Here is a 22,730-nt window from a genome sequence, read left to right as displayed (position 1 = left end):
TCCCTATCATGTATGTAATTATGTACAGGACAGGAGACTTTAGAGAGTTTTCATGCAATCAGTGAAATTCTGTCGCCATTTGTATCTATAATGTGTTTTATTTCTACTATGTGATTAGATGTACCATGCATTCTACGCAGAAGAGGAGGCACTGAGGAAACACTGGTGGCAGTGCATGCGATGCCAGCTCTACCTAAAGCGGATGAATAACCGGCCGCCATCTACTAGGGCAAGATGGTGGTCAGTGCACGAACAGCTGTGCGGGGGAGACATCCGCAAAGTGAGGGAGCCCCATCGCCAAGGTAAGAAACATAATGACTCTTCTGGGGCTCAGACCACCGAGTTCTCTCTCTGTACTCACCTAAGTGTGACTATATGCTGCAATATCCTGATACATTGCCCGGGGGAAGGAAATCCAAATAATGCACATAGGCCCCAATCAGGACAGGAGCCACATTGTACAGATCACACCACTGACGTTGGGTGAGTGGCGGTTTGGGGGCAGGCGGCATATGCCCATTTATCACAGCATAACCTCACATTATAACGTTACACATAGAAGATGCTGGGTGTGTGCAACCCTCACAGTCAGACACCAGTGGCCTGAATACATGATTATGTGTAACATTATATCCTGTGTATATCCCCTAATATGTGCTGAGCAGTGATAAAGTCCTGTGATGTACCCGATAACTGTCAGTAACCATAGGAAGATCACCTTGCACAATGCACTTGTATGTCTCTAATCGATACTTGTGTATTATAGGAACAAGGAGGCCGTGGACCACTGGGGATGCACCACGTGATGAGGCCTCTCGAACCCCAACAAAGAGAGCGAGGAAGGGAGATGCCATATAAGACACTGGTAGCCCCCATTAGCGGGTCCAGCGGAGACATACCATCACCATCCGTGTTCCTTCTGGTCATGCTTTGTGCTCCTGAGACCCTGGCCGGCACATCTTCACGTGAGCCTACAAAACCCACCTGGTAGTACCCGCGACAGCGGAGCATGTTCGCCGCCATCTTGGATTAATTCATGTGACTACATCGGCCTACCAGATTCCAGCAGTCATGCTCACATGACCTGTCAAACCAATAGGCTCTGGGAGCGCCCTATTTAAACCTCCACTACTGGCATGTTCATTACCAGAACACTCCTCCCTGAGATCAGTATCCTGGCTCCTGGCTGCAGCGGCTCCCAGCTCCTGTCCCCTGCAATTACCAGTGTATTCTGTGCCCATTATCTGCAGTTTTCAAGTGCTCTGGACTAGTGCTTCTGCCTATACATCTCTGCATTCAGGTGCACTCTGCAGCTGGCTACCATCAGCATCCAGCATTTACATGTGAGCATCCTGTACTCACAGTGTGTGTGTCCTGCATGGTACCAGTCCCCAGCTGCCTGCTGTGTCAGTATTTTCTGCATCTGCTTCAGTCCGCATTCCACCAACAGGGCTGCCCTGCATTTGCACCTATATCAGCTGGCATCCTACCTGCTCCTATGCCCACCATCTGTTCCTGGGAACACGCAGCATTCTATGTGCTTACACCACCTAGAGGCTGCCAGCAGTACTACAGCCACCCTAAGGCCTGTCCTAATCACAGACTGTATTCACACTGCTTCCGGCACTTTATTTAGTCCACCTATAAACAGTGTGCCAGTCAGAGGCTTGCATTCATCATGAAACTGTGCCCACATCGTGTACAGAGGCGGGTTGCCAATCACCATACACCTGTGGCACCTTTTCTAAAAAGGCGCCGGAATGACCTCTGTTTTCTACAGCATCAGCACCCGGATCCCTGCAACATTGTGCACAAGATGCCTGCTGAGGAGACACTGACTGTTAGAGGCCGGGGCGGACTGGGAACTGACAGTGGCCCTGGAAAAAACACCATTAGCCCTAACACAGGAGTGGGCAATTATTTCAGCTGAAGGGTCACATGTATCAGCTACAGTACCTGCCTATTATGCTAAATAAAGTCATAATGTGCTGTTTCTACACAACTAATTAGTGATTGAGTGTCAAATCTTTGCTAAATCTTTAATACAAATACTCACGGTCCCTGATAATTAAGTATCCAACTCGCTGTGACTTGCAGCGATGAAAACTTAAGTATGGGAGCAATTCAATATTGTACATAACAAAGAACATACCAGTGACCGCCATAGAGTACGATGACCATCTTAGAACAGGGACTGGTAGTGGGTGATGGGAATTATAGCAGGTGAGGTGCAGTTGCATGGAGTGGGCGATGGGAATTATAGCAGGTGAGGTGCAGTGCCTGGGAATGATAGTGGGTGATAGGATTTATAGTGGGTAAGGTGCAGTGCCATGGAATGGTAGTGGGTGATGGGAATTATAGGCGGTGAGGTGCAGTGCCAGGAAATGATAATGGGCGATAGGATTTATAGTGGGTAAGGTGCAGTGCCAGGGAGTGGTAGTGGGTGATGGGAATTATAGCGGGTGAGGTGCAGTGCCAGTGGGAGATGGGAATTATAGCGTGTAAGGTGCAGTGCCAGGGAGTGGTAGTGGGTGAAGGGCATTATAGTGGATAAGGTGCAGTGCCAGGGAGTGGTAGTGGGTTATGGGAATTATAGCGTGTAAGGTACAGTGCCAGGGAGTGGTAGTGGGTGATTGGAATTATAGCGTGTAAGGTGCAGTGCCAGGGAGTGGTAGTGGGTGATGGGAATTATAGTGGGTAAGGTGCAGTGCCAGGGAGTGGTAGTGGGTGATGGGAATTATAGTGGGTAAGGTGTAGTGCCAGGGAGTGATAGTGGGTGATGGGAATTATAGCGTGTAAGGTGCAGTGCCAGGGTATGATAGTGGGTGATGGGAATTATAGTGTGTAAGGTGCAGTGCCAGGGAGTGGTAGTGGGTGATGGGAATTATGCAGTGCCAGGGTGTGGTAGTGGGTGATGGGAATTATAGCGTATAAGGTACATTGCCAGAGAGTGATAGTGGGTGAATGGAATTATAGTGGGTAAGGTGTAGTGCCAGGGAGTGATAGTGGGTGATGGGAATTATAGCGTGTAAGGTGCAGTGCCAGGGTGTGGTAGTGGGTGATGGGAATTATAGTGTGTAAGGTGCAGTGCCAGGGAGTGGTAGTGGGTGATGGGAATTATGCAGTGCCAGGGTGTGGTAGTGGGTGATGGGAATTATAGCGTATAAGGTACAGTGCCAGGGAGTGGTAGTGGGTGGTGGGAATTAGAGCGTGTAAGGTGAATAGCCAGGGAGTGGTAGTGGGTGATGGGAATTATAGTGAGTAAGGTGCAGTGCCAGGGAGTCCGACGCCGGGAGTCCAATGGGTGAAGAGCCTGACAGCGCAGGTAAGTATACTATCCCTCCCCCTTTCCCTCCATAACCCTCCCTTAGGGGTGCTTAACCCTAACCTCCCCCCCCTAGTGCCTGGCCTTAACTCCCCCCCCCTAGTGTCTAACCCTAACTTAACCCCCCCCCCCGGGGGGTGTCTGGGATAGGGGCTGGGCCTCACTGTATGCCAGTTTAGCAGTAGGGATGGACATCGGAAGCCCACCATCATATGATGGCAGTGCTTCCAGCATTGAATCTTTCGATGTGATTGTAACTAACCATCGCATCAAAAGAATTTGACGGCAAAAACTATTAATATGAATAGTTAAGGGACAAGATTGGGGGCGGGGCTAAGGAGGAAGCAGTCGGGAAGCCGGCGGACGCAATGGCGACCGCCGGCTTCCCGACTGCTTAATCCCGGCAAGGGTTAAATGACAGGCGTCGAAATCCCGACGCCTGTCATTTTACCTGCACCGGGAGACCGGCGCTCGGCATCCCGTTTTGAAGGGATGCTGGGCGTCGACGCAGACAGCCGCGGGGGGGGGGGGTAGGTTTAGGGCTCTCGGAGGTACTTAGGGTTAGGCACCTCCCCGGAAGGTTAGGGTTAGGCTAGGGGGAGGGAGGGTTAGGGTTCGACACTCCCGGGGGGAGGTCAGGGTAAGGCACCCCCCGGGGGACTTAGGTTTAGGTGACAGTGAAGGGGGGGTTAGGTTTAGGCACTTGGAGGGGGGATTAGGGTTAGGCAGAAGGGGGGAGGTTAGGGTTAGGCACCCTAAGGGAGGGTTAGGGGGGGAATTAGGTTAGTTAGTACTTACCTTAGGGACGATCGGGATTTCCTCCTGTGTCGGGCAGCCGCTGTCGGGATTTGAACCACCGGCCACGTAAATCATACCGATTCCGGCTAAGGGGGGGACTCGGAGCCGGAGGAAAAAAGAAAAAAACACCTGAGGCCAGCCAAGCAGAGCTGAGGAGATAGAAACACTGACACTGCTGCTATGTCCCAGCCGACACTGGGGGGTAAATTTACTAAAGTGAGAGTTTTTAGAAGTGAGTTTTAAAAGTGAGGTTGCCCAGAGCAACCAATTAGATTCTACTTAACATTTAACTAGCACTTTCTAGAAGATAATAGCTAGAATCTGGTTGCTATGGACAACATCACTTTTAAAACTCACTTCTAAAAACTCTCACTTTAGTAAATTTACTCCTGGGAGTCTGGATCTGTGGGTGTTTCTGAGTGACTGCTTCATAACGAGCAAGACTTTGCAATTGTTGTAATAAAAAAACAAAACAGCTGTTGATAAAGTTTGTTGAACTGAAGAATAAAAAAAAAAAAAAAAAAACTGCTGTGGAAAGACCCGGAAGGACAATGAGAGAGTGCACGGTGCAGCAGCAGCAGGAGGAGGAGGAACACACAGAACACATGGGAGGAATCAGTGGTGAGTGGGGTCATCATGCAGCAGGGTACATGTGTGTTACATGGGGCTGCACAGGGAAGGCATGTAGGTGCTGCATGCATGTAGACACACAGGACCAGCCCTGAGGCTGGGAAGAAAGGAAGGAGTGTGACTTGGGTGCTCTATATAGCCAATGTGGACTCTCAGCAGCTGTTTGGCTACAAATCCAGGTTTGGTGCCTCCTGGGACTTGTTGTTCCACAGCTGTTAGATCACCACAGGATGCCTGCCAATGTTATACAGGAAGAGCCTGCTGGTGTGATGACAAATGGGGATGTTTGAGGAGGTATGGGAGACACACACAGCCTGTGTCAGGGTCTCTTCTGTACATAAACCCTTCATAGTAGTGACATTTGGTGGTGCAAGTTCTGCATTAGTACAATACACCTTGCACACCGCAATACTGGGTCACACCCAGGATTTTGTACACATGTCTATCCCGGTACGCCCCGGTTGAAGTCCCTTTCAGACTGGTTACCCAGCTGATTACTGGGTCGATGACATCACTGCCATCACGTGCCGAGCAGGCACTTGGAGATGACCTAATCGCCAAGCGTTCTGCAATTACTATGCTGAGAACGGGACACGGGTCGCATCGACCTGGGTTACCCATTCACACTGCATCGCAAGCCGGGTTGAGCCTGTGTTCAACCCTGCTTGTTACCAGGTTATTTCAACCTGACCCTTTTACACTGCACAATAACCTGGTTTGCTGCATATTCGCTTGCAATAGCCCAGGTTATTGCTGGTAGTGTGAAAGGGGTATTATTGTGTAGTTTATTGCGCTAATCATTTTGTTTAAACCACCCACCATGGCCCTAATGGAGTTTGTATGTCCTCCCTTGCTTGTTTGGGTTTTCCCCCACACTCCAAAAATATACTGGTAGATTAATTGGCTCATGCCAAAAATTAAACCTAGTGTGTATGTGTGTTAGCATGTGGTAGGCAATAAAGATTGTAAGCTCCACTGGGGCAGGGATTAAAGTGAATGACCGTATATTCTCTGTAAAGTCCTGCGTAATATGTGTGCGCTTTATAAATAACTGATAATAATACTATGCTGTTGCTGTTCTCCTGTTGCTCCCTGGACTTCTTACCTCAGATTCCCAGGGTTGGTCTCCCCTCCATTATTTAATCTTTCCCGGCAACCACTAGTGATGCACCATTACCTACCAATGCACTATTTTCTCTCCTGCCTTTGATCCGTTGTGTGTCCACGTGTTCCCTGTGCCCCCATTTTCTTTATTTCACAAGTGTCTTTTAAAGTACGCTTATGGCAAGAGAAAAATGGAAGCAACACCTATGAATGGGTAAAGGTAGACGTTACAGAAGTGGGGCAAAGTTATTGCATCCATAGAAGACACGGGTTAATAAAGATGATCCCTAAGCTGTTTAATATCATTGATGCTGAATTTTAACATGATTGCAAAGCAGTCATCATTGTAAGTTATAGAAGAGCTATAGGGGTAACTGTAATAGCCTGCGGACAACAGCGAGACTTCCCGATTGTTTGAAATTCACAGTCCTTTAAAAGGCAAAATCAACCTGGTTTTGCCTTTTAAATGACTGCTACTTTAAAACATTGGGCAGTCTCGCACGGAACTCGCCGATGCCTGCAGTACCGCTGACTGATACATTTACCCCGTAGGCCCGTATTCAATTGGTTTCACAACCGCGATACTTTTCTGCCTGCCGGACTTTTCACCTACATAGCGTGTTTTGGCCACGAAAATGTATTGTGCTATTCGCCATATTCAATTACAAAGGACGCAAAAACGTGTCCCGGTGAAACTCAAACAGGCTAAAAGTGCTGTCAATAATGGGGAAATCAGCCTGTCACCTCCCAAAAGATGCACTAACATCGGGGATCAATGTAGAGTCCCCTGAATAGCCCTAATAAAGCTATTTGGGCTGCTTAAGTTGTGTCATTAGTCTCTAATTAGCATCTTTGCACAAGTGGTGAAGAATGGCATTAAGCAGTATTTTTTGGTGAAAATAAGTAGTCCTGTCAAATTTGGGGTAATTGAAAATGGGTGCTAGCATATATTAAACTCTCAAAAGTGAAGTTTTAAAAATCTTGAAAAACCCCTCAGCAGCAAACACCTGCAATCAAAAAAAACACCTGACCTATACGTGCAGAACCCCCAAAAGTCTATTTCGCTAGTTTTTAGGCTTGTACACCAACGTTGCACTTTTTTCACCCCCAAAATGAAAGTACTTTTTAGGGTGTTCTTTAGTTGTTTGGTTTTTTTTGGGGGGGGGGGGATTTTTGGACGCAGTCATCCTTTGGGGGACTGTCCCAAGGGTTCTGAGTGGTTTCCCCACATTTGCACCCCAAAATACAGATTTTGCACTTTTTTTCACCACCTTTTCAGAGGCGAAACTTTTTCACCTATTACATTGTATTGACTTTCCGCGGACGCGAAAAGTCTTTGCAATTGAATATGGAGATGTTTCCGACAGGCTAAATGACGTCATCCGCGATACTTTTTCGCAGATTCCGACTTTTCAACGCTAATTGAATACGGGCCATAGTTGTAAGAAGATATGTATAAGAAAGTAGGGAGTGCAGACTCTAAATAAGAGTTGAAAAGTGTGGAGCTGTTTGTTCCACCAAATACTTATTGTCTTTATTTTCTTAATTGCTAACTATAGATCCTTTTTTATCCTTGTAGATCCTTGAAATTGGAATGAAAACATCTAGCAAAATGAACAAAGAAGGATTGAAAAGCAAACCTAAAAAGGGTAAAAAGCTGAAACAAAATGCAGAAGCCATGTGAGTACAAGCTCTTATTTTGATATATATGTTATATGCTGAGCTTTTAATTGAAGATGCCATGGGGCCAATGTAGCATTGCGTGCACTTCCGATTTGCAGACTGATTTTGCAGCTTTTAGCATTGCACATTCAGTAACCAATCATACGCATCTATGGACGATACAGAGTTATACCCATCTGCGCTTGTAGCAATGGGCGTAGGAGGGTGGTTTCACATCGGCTAAGTTTAGTGAGATTGTGTATCTGTTTTTATACCTGTCTCTTGCAGCAAGTATAGGGCTCGTGCAAGTATGCGCTTACAGTGACTGCTATGAAACTAAGCGCGTTAATTAGGACAATGCTGTCGGATAGATGAGTGCAACCCGTCCTCGGGGCGAATATCCGCGTTTAGTTTTGTGCGTGTTTACTTGCAGCCAACTTGCGTGCAACAATGACTCGTTCCCAAGTTGAGTAATGTTAAAGCCCGAAATGCAATGATGATTTCCATAATTATTCCTATATTTTGTGAAAGGATAACAGCGATGAGGGCGTTTTCATTTCAGAAGCAAAGTTAAAAGTCTAGCGACCTGGGTTGATTGGCCAAATGCACCTGTTTATATAAAGTTTATGCATTTAGCTTCAATAAGTCTCACGTCAGCCGCTATCACACTTGGCAGTTACTAACAGTATAATGCTTTCTGTGCGAGGCCTGATTAACATCTCCCATGTATCCACAATTTGCCTCTGACGCCACTGGTTCCACCTGAGTGAATAGGCTGCATTCTCCTGAACATAAGTTTAGCCTGCAAACGATATGCCTCCACTCTTATCGGCAGTGGTGACCCTCCATTGTTTTCCTGTGACCCCCACAGATTAGAGATTTGTTATATCCTTACATGACCTTCTGTAATACATTTATATACAATTCTTTAGCTTCAGCTTTTGCATTATCAGGGAGATCCAGAAATAATTGCGGTTACTGAGTGTACCACCTTTATATGCAAAATCCAGTTTCTACTACAGCCATGGGGGGGACGCTGGAGGATAACCATGGGGGCATAGTAGGTGCCGGGGGAGATTCGTCCTGTTTGGTTTCTTACAATGCTGTATTTTCTCTGATACAGATATATATATCTATCCATAGTTGTTCATTTTTTACAGCTGTGAAACAAAAAGCGGTGAAGTTGTGCCTACAGCCGAGAGCTATGTAGCCGGAGAAGTGGCCGGCAGCTTATTCTCCAAGAAGCCCAATCAGAGCGTGACTCCGCTGTCATCTCTCTTTAATACCAAGGCCTGCGCTGTTCAACCACTTTACGTGCCAGTTGTAGTTGTAAGTATTCTACCATTTTATTATAATGGTTACATCACCTACGTCACTTACACACAGTGTTAGTAGCCATTGTAGAGACTGCATCAGCATGTAGACTATAAATTTGCCAAGCGCTAGCGGCATCTCTGTGGAATGAGGCACAGTGTACCTCATGGCTCAATAATGTACTTGGGGTTGAAGAGGCTGCATTGTCGTGACTATTGGTGCAGCTGGGAGATATCCATCTTCACTATGTATGGATTACTTAAGTGGTTGACCCCCTATCTCCCCATTACTTGTATAGTGCATATCTTTTCTTCTGGTTTAAGTAAATTTTTTACCAAACTAGTGTTCATTCTAGCACCCTGCACCTGTCACATCCTGTGCAGTTCCTCTTTCCTGCCTGGGGTGTCACTCTATGCTCTGGTGCTTCTAGCGCACTCAGCTGGTGCAACACATTGCTGAGATACAGACCAGAGTGTGCTAGCAACACCAGAGCAGAGAGCGACACCCCAGGCAGGATAGAGGAACTGCACGGGTTGACACAGGTGCAGGGTGCTAGAATGCCCATTACAAACTGTTTTCCACGCAAACATGCCTATAGCCATTGCTAGATAATGCCAAAATAATGTGACATGATCTGAGCCTGGAAGTGATAACCTGTCGCTCAGACATTTTCTGTTCTTGTTTATGGGAATTGTGTCTTTTGTTTTTATAATTTGAACCTGGTTAAAGCTCCAAATGACTTCTTGTCCATCACAATCTATGGTCTGAGCGTCACTAATCAAACTCTCACTGAACTACTCTCTTGCTAGGCCTCCCTGCTGGTCCCAGAGTTTATTTACACCCATTCTTCAGGATTAAATGAAGGAAAAGTTGTCCTAAATGGGACAATAACCTTTCAGCTCGTTTTGCAGAGTCAACACTGTTTTTCTCTTTCTATATCGGATCGCGTGGAAAATGTTTATCACACAACCCATCTTTGCCCACCTATTATGCCGTCTGACATAACCTCATTAAACAGATCACATGCTTATTTGTTGGAACTTTTTGAATTCAAGGTCAATAATATCTGTATTCTAAAGCAAGCAGGCCTTATGTGGCCCATACATGGTATTGTCCCAATTCCCCGTTCGGCTGGGATCTGAGAAATCCAACATTAGAAACCGACGATTTACTAATAGCGACCAAAAAAACAGGAACTGTGAGTCAGGGATTTTTAACGTGCTGTTTTTTCCTGATCCGCTGCCAGATCGCCTATCATAGATGGCCTCCAATTGGCAGAACGTGGAACTGCGGCCTTAGATGTATGAGTCCCATCTTTTCTGTAATTATGGCACCTGTGGATTTATTTTATGTTTTAGCAGTAGTACATTGTTAAATGTAACTCTTACGCTGGTCGATTACCCCCCCCCCCCCCCCCCCCCTGTCAATCACACAATTGTTTTCATAATTTAGCAGACGAAAAGAAAAGCTGCTGAAATAGTGGATACAAAGCAAAGTAAAACTGCTCCGGTTGCTCATCAAACAGAGAAAAAAAACAAGGTGGCAAAAAAAGAGCCGTCTGTAGCCGAGAAGAGGCTGGAAGACAGGTAATGCCGAATCCGGTAACAACATCCAGAGTGAAAAGTAATCAGGGGGGTGGGGTGTTTATAATCTTTAGGGGTCTATTTACTAAGCAGTGTTAGGAGACAGAGTGGAAAGTGATAAGGTGCCAGCCAATCAGCTCGCAACTGTCATCTCACAGGCTGTGTTTGAAAAATGACAGTTGGGAGCTGATTGGCTGGCACCTTATCACTTTCTTATCACTTTTCACTCTGTCTCCTAACACTGCTTGGTAAATAGACCCCTTAGTTACAGTACCACAACCATAAATAAAAGATCAAAAGGCAACAAGCAGACGATATTAGACAGAATGGTATGCGGTAATATGACAATGTGTGAGAGACCGTTGGACTTCATTAGGAAAGGGGTTAGCTCACACTACTACTATAGCTTACATGGCTTGTGGCGAAGGCTCTGTATGTTAGCCCCTCCTGCTTCAGTGTATATCAATGGGATCCCACCACTGGGGACTGTTGTGATCTCAAGCACTGATAGGCTCTATATTGTACCTAGTGAACAGCAAAATGGCTTAATAGTTAGTTGTGCTTATTTAAAGAGAAAAAAAAAAACAAGTAACATTAAATATCTAATCCAGTGTTTACTATTTGTAGTATAGCTTAAGCTGGGCACACATTAGGACGTCAGATCTGCCATTCTGCCGATCCGCCGTCCTATCTGACGATTGGTAAGTGCAAGCACACTTGCCAATTGTCAGCCCGATGTGTCGTGCCTGATGTCACAACTGGGCGTCTAGTTATCAAACTGCGATATATCTGCCATTGGCTGTGCTGCACAGCCAACGCAATATGTCTGTGAACGACGTCCCTCACAGACATATCATCTGTACACACTGGGCAACACACACACATACAGGATATATCAGCCGTTCAATTGAACGCCCGATATGAAGGCCAGTGTGTATCCAGCAATACACTACTGTAATCATATTTTATATGGAGCTTTTTCCTTAGTATACATGAAGATATTAGATCATCAAGCCTTTGCTCCGTTTTGCTTTAGTTGTATTAAAATGACCTTATAGCAGTGATGAACAACTCGATTAACTTTGGTGGCCTCATTGGGCAGCCTTCAAAACTTCAATAGAACCGCACGTTACTCTTAGTCTCAGTTCAGTGGGTGCATTTAATCAGTGAAAGACTTTGGCCTGTAATAACCTATCAGCAGGTACACAAGTGCCACAAGCTATAAGGGGCTGGGGGTTGAGGCTTCGGAGAGGCCGCCTGCTGCCAGTCACAGTTGTTAGAGTCCTAAAAAAGTATTTTAACTCCTAATAGTTAAATACTTGGAATAAAACCTATTCCGTACTGTAAGATGTGCGGTTACTTAGCGGCTAGAAAGCTGTTGGTTTGTGTGGAGAGATGTCTGTTGCGGAGAGAGTTACTTTGCGTTGTGTTGCAGGGAGCGTGCCTTGGCGAATGCGGACGATGAAGAAAGGACAAAACGCACGGTATCTAAAAATAAAAACCTGAAAAACAAAAGTAATTTTGAGGATGAAGAGCTGCTAACGCAGCACGCCAAGAAGAGGATGATCATGGCAGGGGAAAGAGTGAAAAATAAAAGAACGGTGTTTGTTGGTAATTTGCCTGTTACCTGTACTAAACAGGTGCGTGTGTCCTATACATCCTTGTATTTGTAGATGTAGCTAGCGATTTTATGACAACTGGTGCTCAAATAGCGCCGTAACCCATAGCAACCCATCGGATTCTACTTATTTTCTTATTACGGTTTTGAAATTGAAAGCAAAGTTTTTGGCTTCTGTATGTTCTAACGTCTTAAGCTGCACACTGTGCTGGTGGATCCGCCGACACAGTGACCGATCAGGTAAGCTATACAGACTTGCCGATCGGTCGTTCAATGTGTGTTTCCTGGCATTGCAACTGAACCCACCCAGTTGAGCTTTCAGTCATTGGTGGTCCCTACAGCATCAGATACAAGCTGCCATCATCACATCATGATACAAGTTTTCTTCTTCAGGGCCCATAGGCTCTACAGGGAGACCTTGGGGTGTAGGTGGCTTCATATGACTATCTCAAAGACTTACAAGCAGGCAGCCTGCCTGTTCCAGCTTCTGTTAATGCTCATTCCACTTGGTCTGTGGGTCCCTCATGGGCAGCTCGCCGTGACGCCTCGGCTTTTCATCTGTGTAAGGTGGCCCCGTGGTATTCTGTCCAGACCTTTCTAAGGTTCTTTGCCTTTGATACCTTTTGCCTCTCAGGATGCTTCCTTTGGGCACCGGAATCTCCTCTCAGCGCAGGAGTGTTCCCATCCTTAAAAGGACTGCTTTGGGACATCCCCAAGGTCTCCCTGTGGAGCCTATGGACCCTGAAGAAGAAAATGAGTTATGGTAAAAACTTACCTTTGTTAACTCTTTCTTCGAAGTCTATATGGTCCACAGGGCACCCGCCCTGACGCACCTGGCTTCATATGGGCTGTGTTTCTGGTCACTGGTTTTCCTTCTCTGTGAGAGTGGGATTCTTGAGTGTACCAGTCTTCCTTCTCTCTTATCCTCCTCTGGCCTTTGGCTTATTACCAACTGAGGTGCCTCTGGCACGGGGGCTGGGTATAGGGAGCGTGGACCAGTGCATCCTGGGAGCTGAAAGCTTTTAACTGCGTGGTGCCTGGATTCAGTTTTATCGCCTACACCCCAAGGTCTCCCTGTGGACCCTATGGACTTCGAAGAAAGCGAGTTAACAAAGGTAAGTTCTTATCATAACTCTCATTTTTTGTATCGTGATGTGATGATGGAGGTTTTATCTGGTGCTGAAGGGGTCTTGATAATGGTCACATCTGTGACCGAAACGTCGACCATACAGGACCAGATTATGGTGACATTTTATGTATTCACTGCTTTTAGATAAGTACCGCACATGAATTAATATTAAATCAATGGTGATTTTTTTTTTTTTTCTAAAGTGAGTGCTCTATATATCTGTATTGTATATACATTTTTTTTTTTTTAATGTGGAACTGCCCTTTATGCAGAGGAGCATCCATTATGTGGGCTGAACCAGCATGCAACCTTTCCTTTTGATAGGAACCAGTGACATGACTTGGGGCTCTGTCTCACTAATATTCATGAGGCCTGACTAATATTAGCTACTGATTATTGAGTAAGTTGATGGGTTACATTCACAAGGACATTAGTTTAGTGTGTGCCTCTGCTCTGTGTAAGTGACTGGTTCCTTTTTAAAGATTTGGGTTGGGTATTCAGCGTGTTAAAGGCACATGGATTTAATTAAAAAAGAAAAAACTAAGGAGCCCTGACCTTGACTCTCAAAGTGATTTCCTAAAAAGATCTATCTGTAAGATACCCTTACTCCTCACCCCCCTCCCAGCTTTGGCTATGTATTCATCATTTGTTATGTACATTGCCAATTAATGCTTAGACACTTTAGGTAATTATGTACCAGTACTTGTAATGAGAGCAGTAACCGTTACATTGGTATTTGCTGTTAAGTTTACCATCTTTAAGAAAAAATAAATCGATACATTTTGTGTTTCAGATGCTGAAGTCATGCTTTAAGGAATTTGGTCAAATTGAATCAATGCGGTTCCGTTCTGTGGTATGGTTTGTATATTAAATAGCTAGAAAATATGTATTAAAAGTCCCTAAGCCAGTGCAGATTACTTCTACTTTCCAACCACTAGCGTGTGGTTTTGTACCTCTGACTTAGTGTATAGACATCTCTGCTGAACTAAGTAGCTTCTGTTTTTCTCTTATGCTGACTTGGGGTCTCTTCCTTGTATGTGTACCTAGGGTTTGCACTTTAAAGCGATATACTGTGCCCTTCCTTTACGTTGGGCTGACCCGTCCCCTCCTTACTGTTGGAATATGGCCAACTAATATCACCCTACTATGGATATTTCTTTAAAGTCCCGTTGGGTCAAGAGCCCAGAAGATTTAATGGATTCATATGTCCTGTTAATGAGTTAATCTGTCTTATATCGTATTCTGACAAAACCTTGTACAGGGTGACGAATGAGGTTGCCATGGTGGCTATCCAGATTGGTAACAAATTCTCTTGTCATTGGGTTATTCGCTTTGAAAACCAAGGATTTGGTTTTCAAAGCGAACAAAGAACCCCATTTCCTATTGGGAGTTAATTAAAATGCATTTCATTGTCCAAGGCTATCTGTGCAGCAGGCTCCGGCCCTCGAATAGTTACAGATGGGTAGTATTTCTGTGGCTTTTCTATATAATAAAATCAAGTGCTGATAAAAATGTTTTCACATTAGTGCGTGTGCGTCTCCCAAGTAAACATTTTTTGCAAAAAACCCATTCCACTTACTGTGAATGAAAGAGAAATAGAAGAGAGAGGTGGGGAAGACAAAGATGGTGGGAGGGACGGTAAATTGGGAAAGTGCCTGTTGACTTTGTTGTACAAATTTTGTGTTGTACACCTTTGTTCTATACATTGATAGTTAACTTACAATATAGTGAATGGGGAGTGAAATCATAAAATAAAAGGGGGGCTGAAAATCCGGCCCCAAAATCATTAGTCATGGGTTTAAATGACCGCTGGCAAATAATGTGTGTTTGTATAGAGGGACTGAAGTGTACGTAAGATGTTACAAATATTGTCCTTCCTTTTGTAAAGGCGCGAGCAGATCCCACCCTGTCCAGGAAGGTCGCAGCTATTCAGTGAGTATAAATTTTTATTTTATTGGATTATAAAACTCGAAGCAAAATTCATGGGTGTTTTCACGTGTGTTTAAGTCCTGTTCTCTGAATACGTGTCTTTGAGAAGCTTTCATTGTGATTTATTTTTACATATTTATTTTATTAGTTATTTTATATAGTGCTTATTAGGCAATATTCAGTTGTTTTAGCGCGCGGATCTCCTGTCTAAAGTGACAGGAGATTGCGGGGCGCTATTCAATTGATGCCGATTATCACGCTGATCGTGCCCATAGAGGTGGGGTTTAGCCGCGTAAAACTTCTTTCCCCGACCTAAGTGCTGGGCGCGATAATGAAAAGTGCCGTTTGTGCTCCCAAACAGGTCATTTTTTTTCACCCCAGGGGGGTAGCGAGCTGAAATTGTGCGCTGGCAGCCGATCGCTCCTGACAGGAGCAACAATTGAATAGCTCCGTCGGGCGCGTATGGGGTAGAAACAATTGAATGCCACCCATATAGTCCATAGCGCTTTACAGAGAATATTTGGCCATTCACATGCTTGCACACATACACACTAGGGGTAATTTTATGTCAGGAGCCAGTAAACTTCCCAGTATATTTTTAGAGTGTAAGAGGAAACCAGAGCACCTGAAGGAAACCCACACAAGCTTGGGGAGCATATACAAACTCTACACAGTTAGGCCCATGGTGGGAATCGAACCCAAGACCTCAGTGCTGTGAGGCAGTAATACTAAACATTACACCAACCCTGCTGCCCACTTATCAACTGTTACCATGTATGTCAGTTTTCCTGTCCTTACCTGGTTTGTTGTTTACCTGGTTCTATCCGTCAGACGTCTGCCACTTCAGCTAGTGCCTTCTATTGTCTATAGCACCGTGCTGCAATCCAGCTAGTCTTAGTTATGGTAATATGCAACCATTCATCTGACAAGTATGTCTGACCTTTTGTCAGTGCCTTTAGTGTTTGTTCTTCATTTTCATGTTACTATTTTATTTCAAATGTTGAAGTTACCTTATTATAACCCTCATAATTATTCACTTGTCTTATCCCCCAGCCGGAAGGTTCACCCTAAAAGGAAAAGTATGAACGCCTACGTGGTCTTTAAGGAACAGGACAGTGCTGCTAAGGCTCTTGTGAGGTATGTTTATGAAAGTTATGATCATGCCACCTCTGTAATGCTTTGTGTAGAGAGCTCTTATCCAGCTTATTAAATCTCCTTTACACAGTTTTAGTTAATGCTACCTATAGAATATGAATAAAATATGCTCTACACTGCCTCTAGTCACCTCTGTCACACATAACTGTAAGCCTGTGTCCCGATGTGCTCCAACATAAGTGATACCTTCGCACACAATGGGAAAATAGATGGGCGACCACAGTGGCTCTGATAGCCATAGACGTCCCTTGATTCTAACCGTATTGATGGGTTTATCCTGCGGCTGCATCTTTGTGTTGAGAAATTTGTATGCATTGATTAGCAGGCCTGGCCAACCTGTGGCTCTCCAGCTGTTGTGAAACTACGCATCCTAGCATGCCCTGCCACAGTATTAGCATTCCCTAATGGCAAAACTGAAGCAGTGCATGCTGGGACTTGTAGTTTTACAACAGCTGGAGAGCCACATTCCTGGATTAGTGCATTAGTCTTCACTCCAGACCGCGGGCAGGGCGCTCAGGGGTGGACAGGGCTTCACTGCGCGGACACTCCAGAAAAGGGGGAGGGGCCATGTCCTCATGACACATCCCCCTATTCATCACTCTTAGGGGCGTGGCCGGGCACTTACAGAAGTGCTTGGCTTTTCCCAAGCTCTCCCTTCACTGTAATTATATGCTGTACACATGCACACTGCATCTATTCACCCGGTGGAGTTTGGTAACCACAACTTTTCCCACCCACGGGACACTGCGGTCCTTGGGTGGGGACGGCACAGGGCAAGCTGCTGTAAGGACAGAACGCATTTTGCCACTTTTAAATCAAGCAGGGTGCGGCGCCCTGCTAAAACAGCCTATCTGGAACACTAGTGTATTAATTCTCAGTGATGTGCTTGGAATTGTCTATAGGAAGCATCAGCCTCCAGGAAGCAAGAATTGTCTTTGTCATGCAAAAAAAACAATTGTCCAATAAAAGGATGTTCTAAATATTCTGTATATATTCACACTTTGCTATCGAGCCAATTGAAAGTGTCCTTTACCTTTTCTATTCTAAGACATTATTGCTGACCGCATACAGTTGTCAGGTGACTGAGTTCTTTAGCGGTGTTTGTTATCTATTGGTCATGTGACCATGCAATAGCTTCTGAGAACCTACGATGATTCCCTATTTGTTATCCCGAACAATCCATAATTAAGGCTTGTTTTCTGGATATGCTCAATGTATCAGATGTGTACGCTTTGGTACATACTGTATGTCAACAAATTGTTTGATCTTTCCAGTAAGCTCCATAGAATTGTTGCGTATGTGGCTACTTTTAAAACATTTTAATGATAAATGACACGTGACTGAATAACATGCGTGTACTCTTTGTGTGACAGAAATGGGAACGAGATCAGCGGTGGGTTCCACATCAGAGTTGACCTGGCCTCTAAAAGCTCCTCAGTAAGTGACCACTCGTCTCTGCTGCCCTTTGTACATGATTTCAGTCACCTCTGTATCCTAAATATTTAATTCTCAATCAAAGTGCTTAATATCCTATATCTGCCATTGCCTTGTAGCATGACAAGAAGAAAACGGTGTTTGTTGGGAACCTTCCTTATGGTAAGATCTGGACTTATCCATATTTCTTTCCACAAAATCCAATATGATAATGCCTAAAGCAAAGTTGAGGGCTGTGCTAGTGTGGGAGGGTGCAATGTATTATAGGTGATTTACAATATAACTGTACCTTTGTAGTAACTGGTTTAAATGAGATAATCCATGTAAGATCTTTCATAATCAGGGCTTGCCATTCCCTTTGTCTTGTATCCAGGGGCGTATCTATAATGGGTGCAGGGTGTGCGGGGAACACTGGCCCCTGGGATCAGGGGGGCCCCACACCGCACACTCTGCACCCATAGAATTACTTACCTCTCCAGAGTCCCACGTCGGCGCGGGGGTCCGGCGCTGTAAGAACGACTGGAAAATGGTCGCCGCGGCCATTTTCCCGTCGTTTGAGCAGTACAGGAAAAATGGCCGCCGCGGCCATTTTCCCGGTGACCAGCGCATCCACTATTGACTCTGGGCACACTCTAGTGCCCAGAGTCTATAACTCCGGCGCTGGCCGCGCACGGCTCAGTGCGCTGCTGGCCGCCCGACAGAAAGGAGGGGGCCCGTGTTGGAGACTGCACACGGGCCCCCTCCTCTCTAGAAACGCCCCTGCTTGTATCTACATTTATTCTGTCTGCCTGTACAAGTCTTGTTTGCCCAGTTTTTGTCACGGCTCTGTGAAGGCCTGTAGAGCTTTTTAAATCAGCAAGAATAATAATCTGACTTTTTAGACAGGTGGTTTTAAGCCAGTGTGCTGCAGGTAGTACACAAGTGTGCAAGGCTGTAGCCAGGTCCGCAGAGCTGACATTAAAGATTTTCCCCAGCCCGCCTCCTGCGCTCTGTAGAGAGACCGATTGGGTGGGTTTTTCATTTCCCGGATCTGTGTCAGCTCCACGGATGGGGGCGGTGAAGGTGAGCTGGACCTTGTCATGGGCGCTGGTGGGGGGAGGGGGTGGACAGGGGCCTGGCTGCCTGCCTGCATCTGGGTTTAGATCTCAAACTCTCCTCCGTGACTTCTTGTACTAAAAAAAGAGTAACTGTAGGAGAATACTGTTACGTGATGGCACTTCCTGCATTATAGTAATTTTGTATCTTATAACTTTAGTTTAGTTTTATTGTTTATAGCGCTTATCGGATATGGACAAATTTCTAATTACAAAATGCACATTAGAAGATGATGACAATGGATCAGTAATAGCTGGTACTAATTCTGGTACAGTCCTAAAACCCTTGTGCTTGTATAATGACTTTTTCTTTCAGAAAGAAGAGCAGCCATTTCTTCATTGATAAACCATTTTTTTTTTTATGCGGATAGGTTTTATCTCCGCCATTTTAGCATCTTGCTCAGTGTGCCGTGAGTGGAAAAAAAAGTTGAAAATCAATGCTTTGGACTGTATTAATGATAGAAACCATTTGCTCTGAATGACCTGCTCCATTATATCAAACCATATATGACCGGAGTGCCTCTAGGTGGCAGTATTCCAGGACTATGTGTAATCCATATATAGGTCAGCAATAAAACAGTCCCCACTACTATAAAAACAAATGAAAGTAAACACACACACATTTTATCTTCTTCATCATTATTATTCTTATCATTTATTTATATGGCGCCACAAGTGTTCCGCAGCGCCTTACAAAGTATTAGTTTGTATATTCTCCCTGTGCTTGCATGGGTTTCCTCCAGGTACTCTGGTTTCTTACCACACTCCAAAAATATAACAGGTTAATTGGCTCTCAACAAAAATTAACCCTAGTGTGTATGGAATCGGTATGACATCCCGCCGGCCCTAGCCCGGCGGGTGTAATACCGACGCCAGAAGACAAAAGATCCCAACAGGGTGAGTTTTTGAACCGTTCCTAACTCTCCTTTAGGGGTGCCTAACCCTAACCACCCCCCTAGTGCCTAAACCTAACCGCCCATCCCCGGCAAACTTACCCATCGCGGACAATCGGGATGGCGGGGGTCGGTGTTTTGGCGTCTGGATGGTATTTCGACACCTATGTTAAATCCCTTGCCGGGATTACGCTGGCGGGAAGCCGACGGTCAGCATTTCGGCCGTCGACTTCCTGACCGCATACCGTGTGTGTGTGCAAGTGATGGAGAACATAGATTGTAAACTCCATCGGAGATCAGCAGGGACTGATGTGAATGGCCAACTATTCTTTGTAGAGCGCTGCAGAATATGTGTGTGCTGTATAAATAACGGGTAATAAATAAATAACATATGACAATCGTTTATTTAATATTGTTTAATATTCTAGATATTGAAGATGAAGCCCTCCGAGAACATTTTTCTGAATGTGGGACCATAGAAGGTGTCCGTATAATCAGAGACCACTACTCTGGGATTGGTAAAGGTTTTGGCTATGTTTTGTTTCAGGTACAAATAAAAATCCATTTTCATATTTATGTTGCTGTGATAAGCACGGCGTTAGGAATTCGGGTGTATCTGGGTATGTTTTGGGGGGTGACCTTTAGCACAGAGATGGCTATGAGACTGCAGGCCTATGAATTCAGTAGGAGCCAGTGATGATATGTAGGATTAAGGCAAATACAGCAGCATAGTGTGAGGTTCTGAGGCGACCCTCACATACCAGTGCTCCTTTCTGAAAGAGGGAAAGCAACAAGCGGAAGTATGGGTGGGCCTACAGGTGACAGCGTACTCTTTCATATGTTTCCACTATTTATTACTCTCGAAATAGGTTTAAACCTACTTCATATTATTATTTTTTTAATTGCTTTAAAGTATTAAAACCACATCTTCTGGGAGGCTCTTCCACATATCCTCCGCCATTTTGTAGTGTTACCTTCCTCTGCTTGTTCTGTCAGCCATCTTATGAAAAACATGTCTCTTCAAGCTTTGTCAATGACAGCCTGGCATATGTACGCGCCAATCAACAAACCTCTCTGTATTTGTTAAACCTGTTAATTGCAGGGTCCGGATGGGGTGCAGCTTGCGCTGAAGATGGAAAATTCTGAGCTGATGGGGAGAAAGCTGAGAGTAAAACGCTGCCTCGCGAATGAGACGCAGAAAACTCAGAAAAACGCCTCTTCCAAACCATTGGAATCGGCGCAGAAAGGACAATTTGCGCAGAAGAATACGTTTGTTGGCGAGACTGCTGATGGCGCGAAGAGTAAAAAGAAGAAGCCCAAGCTAAAAAAGAAAAATAAACTGATATAAATCTTTTTGTAAGGGGAAAGGATTAGTTTTATTTTTTTTTACATGAATGCAGAGAAATTAAACTTTTACCACTTCAGAGAACTCTGATATTTTGCCTGAAGAAAGCCGCAGCCAGGATCACTTTCTGATTTGCAATAACGTTTACAGCGGACTTAGGGCCCCTGTGGAGCTTCAGCTGTCGCTGAACTCTCTGCGGTCACTACCATTGAACAAGTAGCTCTGAGAGTCTACGTACATTATTAACCATAATATAGGATTATTCAGTCTGATTTGCCACAGGCCTAGTTCAGAGTTGTACGCTATGCTAATGTTTTTGCAAATAGAGTGATTTTTTTTTTTTCTCCGCCTCAGACTCCGTGTCTGAGTCTTACAGTGCATGCGTCAAGTTACATTATCGTGATCGCACTCTGTGAGTCTGTATTCGCAGTGTGATTGACGGGCAGGGAGCGTTTGGGGAGGCAACGGGGAGTGTGTGACAAAAACCCAGGCGCGTCTTGACTGTTTCGGTGGCATCGCATCCTTCATCTGTGAACCTGAATTACGCCAGCCATTCTGAGTAACCGCAGACTGACTCGAGGAGTCGATGTTTGCCGAATCAGCGTCCGATGCTGCATATGTGTACTTATGTGCATACAGCTGCGATGGCTCCGGTGGGCATCTCAATACAAGTCCCGGCGGCTGTTTCATTAGCAGATTCTCGGACATCCTCAGTTGAAAAAAAATCTTTGTTGCGGCAGGAATAGCGTACATCTCTGTATTAGGCCCCACATGTGGTACTAAACTGTAGCACTCAATAACAGGCGTTGCTTGGGAACAGACTGCCAACAGCTCCCAGTGCTAGTGATAGTAATGGCAGCAGCTCTCACAGATTCACTGGCACAACTATGACTTTATTAAGGAAATCACAACTAGTTCCAGCATCGATTGCCATCTATAACATGGTTTAGAAGTGCACCTGTATCCAATCATAATGAACGAGTGACATTACTGTGGCATCACTTGACCCCATATTCATTAGGACCTGGTACCTTGAGAATTGATGGAATTGCATTCGCCCGCGTACGGCTCCTGCCCCGCAGAATAGCCGCCTCTGTTGATTACCAGGGTTGGCAGAGTTTGTCGAAACGAACGTCCTCTGTAGAGAAACTGGCGCCCTTCTCCAGAGATGGAATCTGGTGCAGGAGTGGAATGTTTTGTGGACTGATAATACCTATATCCATTAAGTTTACTTACATGTATGATGGCAGCAGTTCTAATAAACAGAGATCTAGCTTGTAAGTGAAAACATCAAAGGGATTGCAACGCTGGGTACAGAAATCCTGTAAGTGGACGCGTTTCTGTGGTTGTTCCCTGAGGAACGTGTCTCTATTCTTGTACTTCAGGGATTTGTTACATGTGTTTATTGATTCATACCTGTTGGTGTAACACCTACTGGCTCACTAGTATGGCTTTCCTGTCTATATCTATCTGTTCTACAGTCCATGTGTATTTGTTGTGATATTACTTGTGCCTATATTATCACAACCTTAGAGAGGACGTGTTCTTTTTGGTGGAATCCCTTTCTAATAAATGAACAACATCTGAAAACGCTTATTGAGTTGTGCATCCTGCATACCTTTATTTTGCTTGTTTATAATTTGTTGTTGTGTAGTTTGAGTCTATATGTATGGGTATGTGAAGTGTTTTTACTAAATAAATATCCCAATTTGCTGTT

General features: G+C 44.9%; 1 protein-coding gene across 2 annotated transcripts; it reads left to right on the top strand.

The window, feature by feature from the left end:
* Positions 1 to 4,659: 4,659 nt before the first annotated feature.
* RBM34 (RNA binding motif protein 34) lies at positions 4,660 to 22,730 on the top strand. Of its 2 annotated transcripts, none has more exons than XM_088453383.1 (12): positions 4,660 to 4,744; positions 7,437 to 7,537; positions 8,680 to 8,848; positions 10,286 to 10,419; positions 11,852 to 12,056; positions 13,957 to 14,016; positions 15,052 to 15,095; positions 16,146 to 16,229; positions 17,621 to 17,684; positions 17,801 to 17,843; positions 20,097 to 20,215; positions 20,771 to 22,730. In XM_088453383.1, the coding sequence occupies exons 2-12, from the start codon at positions 7,452 to 7,454 to the stop codon at positions 21,014 to 21,016; spliced, it is 1,254 nt and encodes a 417-aa protein (XP_088309509.1). In that variant the 5' UTR covers positions 4,660 to 4,744; positions 7,437 to 7,451; the 3' UTR covers positions 21,017 to 22,730. The 2 variants fall into 2 exon arrangements, with proteins under 2 accessions (XP_088309509.1, XP_088309508.1); XM_088453382.1 differs by lacking the exon at positions 4,660 to 4,744 and adding an exon at positions 4,766 to 5,047.

This window comes from Taudactylus pleione, unplaced genomic scaffold (assembly GCF_031769625.1).
Source record: "Taudactylus pleione unplaced genomic scaffold, aTauple2 ptg000579l, whole genome shotgun sequence".
NCBI classification, from domain to species: domain Eukaryota; kingdom Metazoa; phylum Chordata; class Amphibia; order Anura; family Myobatrachidae; genus Taudactylus; species Taudactylus pleione.
The sequence above is the reverse complement of the archived record's forward strand: the minus strand, read 5'-3'. Positions and strand labels throughout refer to the sequence as shown.

Coding starts and splice junctions, on each gene's coding strand:
- RBM34 (XM_088453382.1), top strand. Junction 8,849..10,285: donor TTTACGTGCCAGTTGTAGTT/GTAAGTATTCTA, acceptor TTCATAATTTAG/CAGACGAAAAGAAAAGCTGC. Junction 20,216..20,770: donor TTGGCTATGTTTTGTTTCAG/GTACAAATAAAA, acceptor TGTTAATTGCAG/GGTCCGGATGGGGTGCAGCT.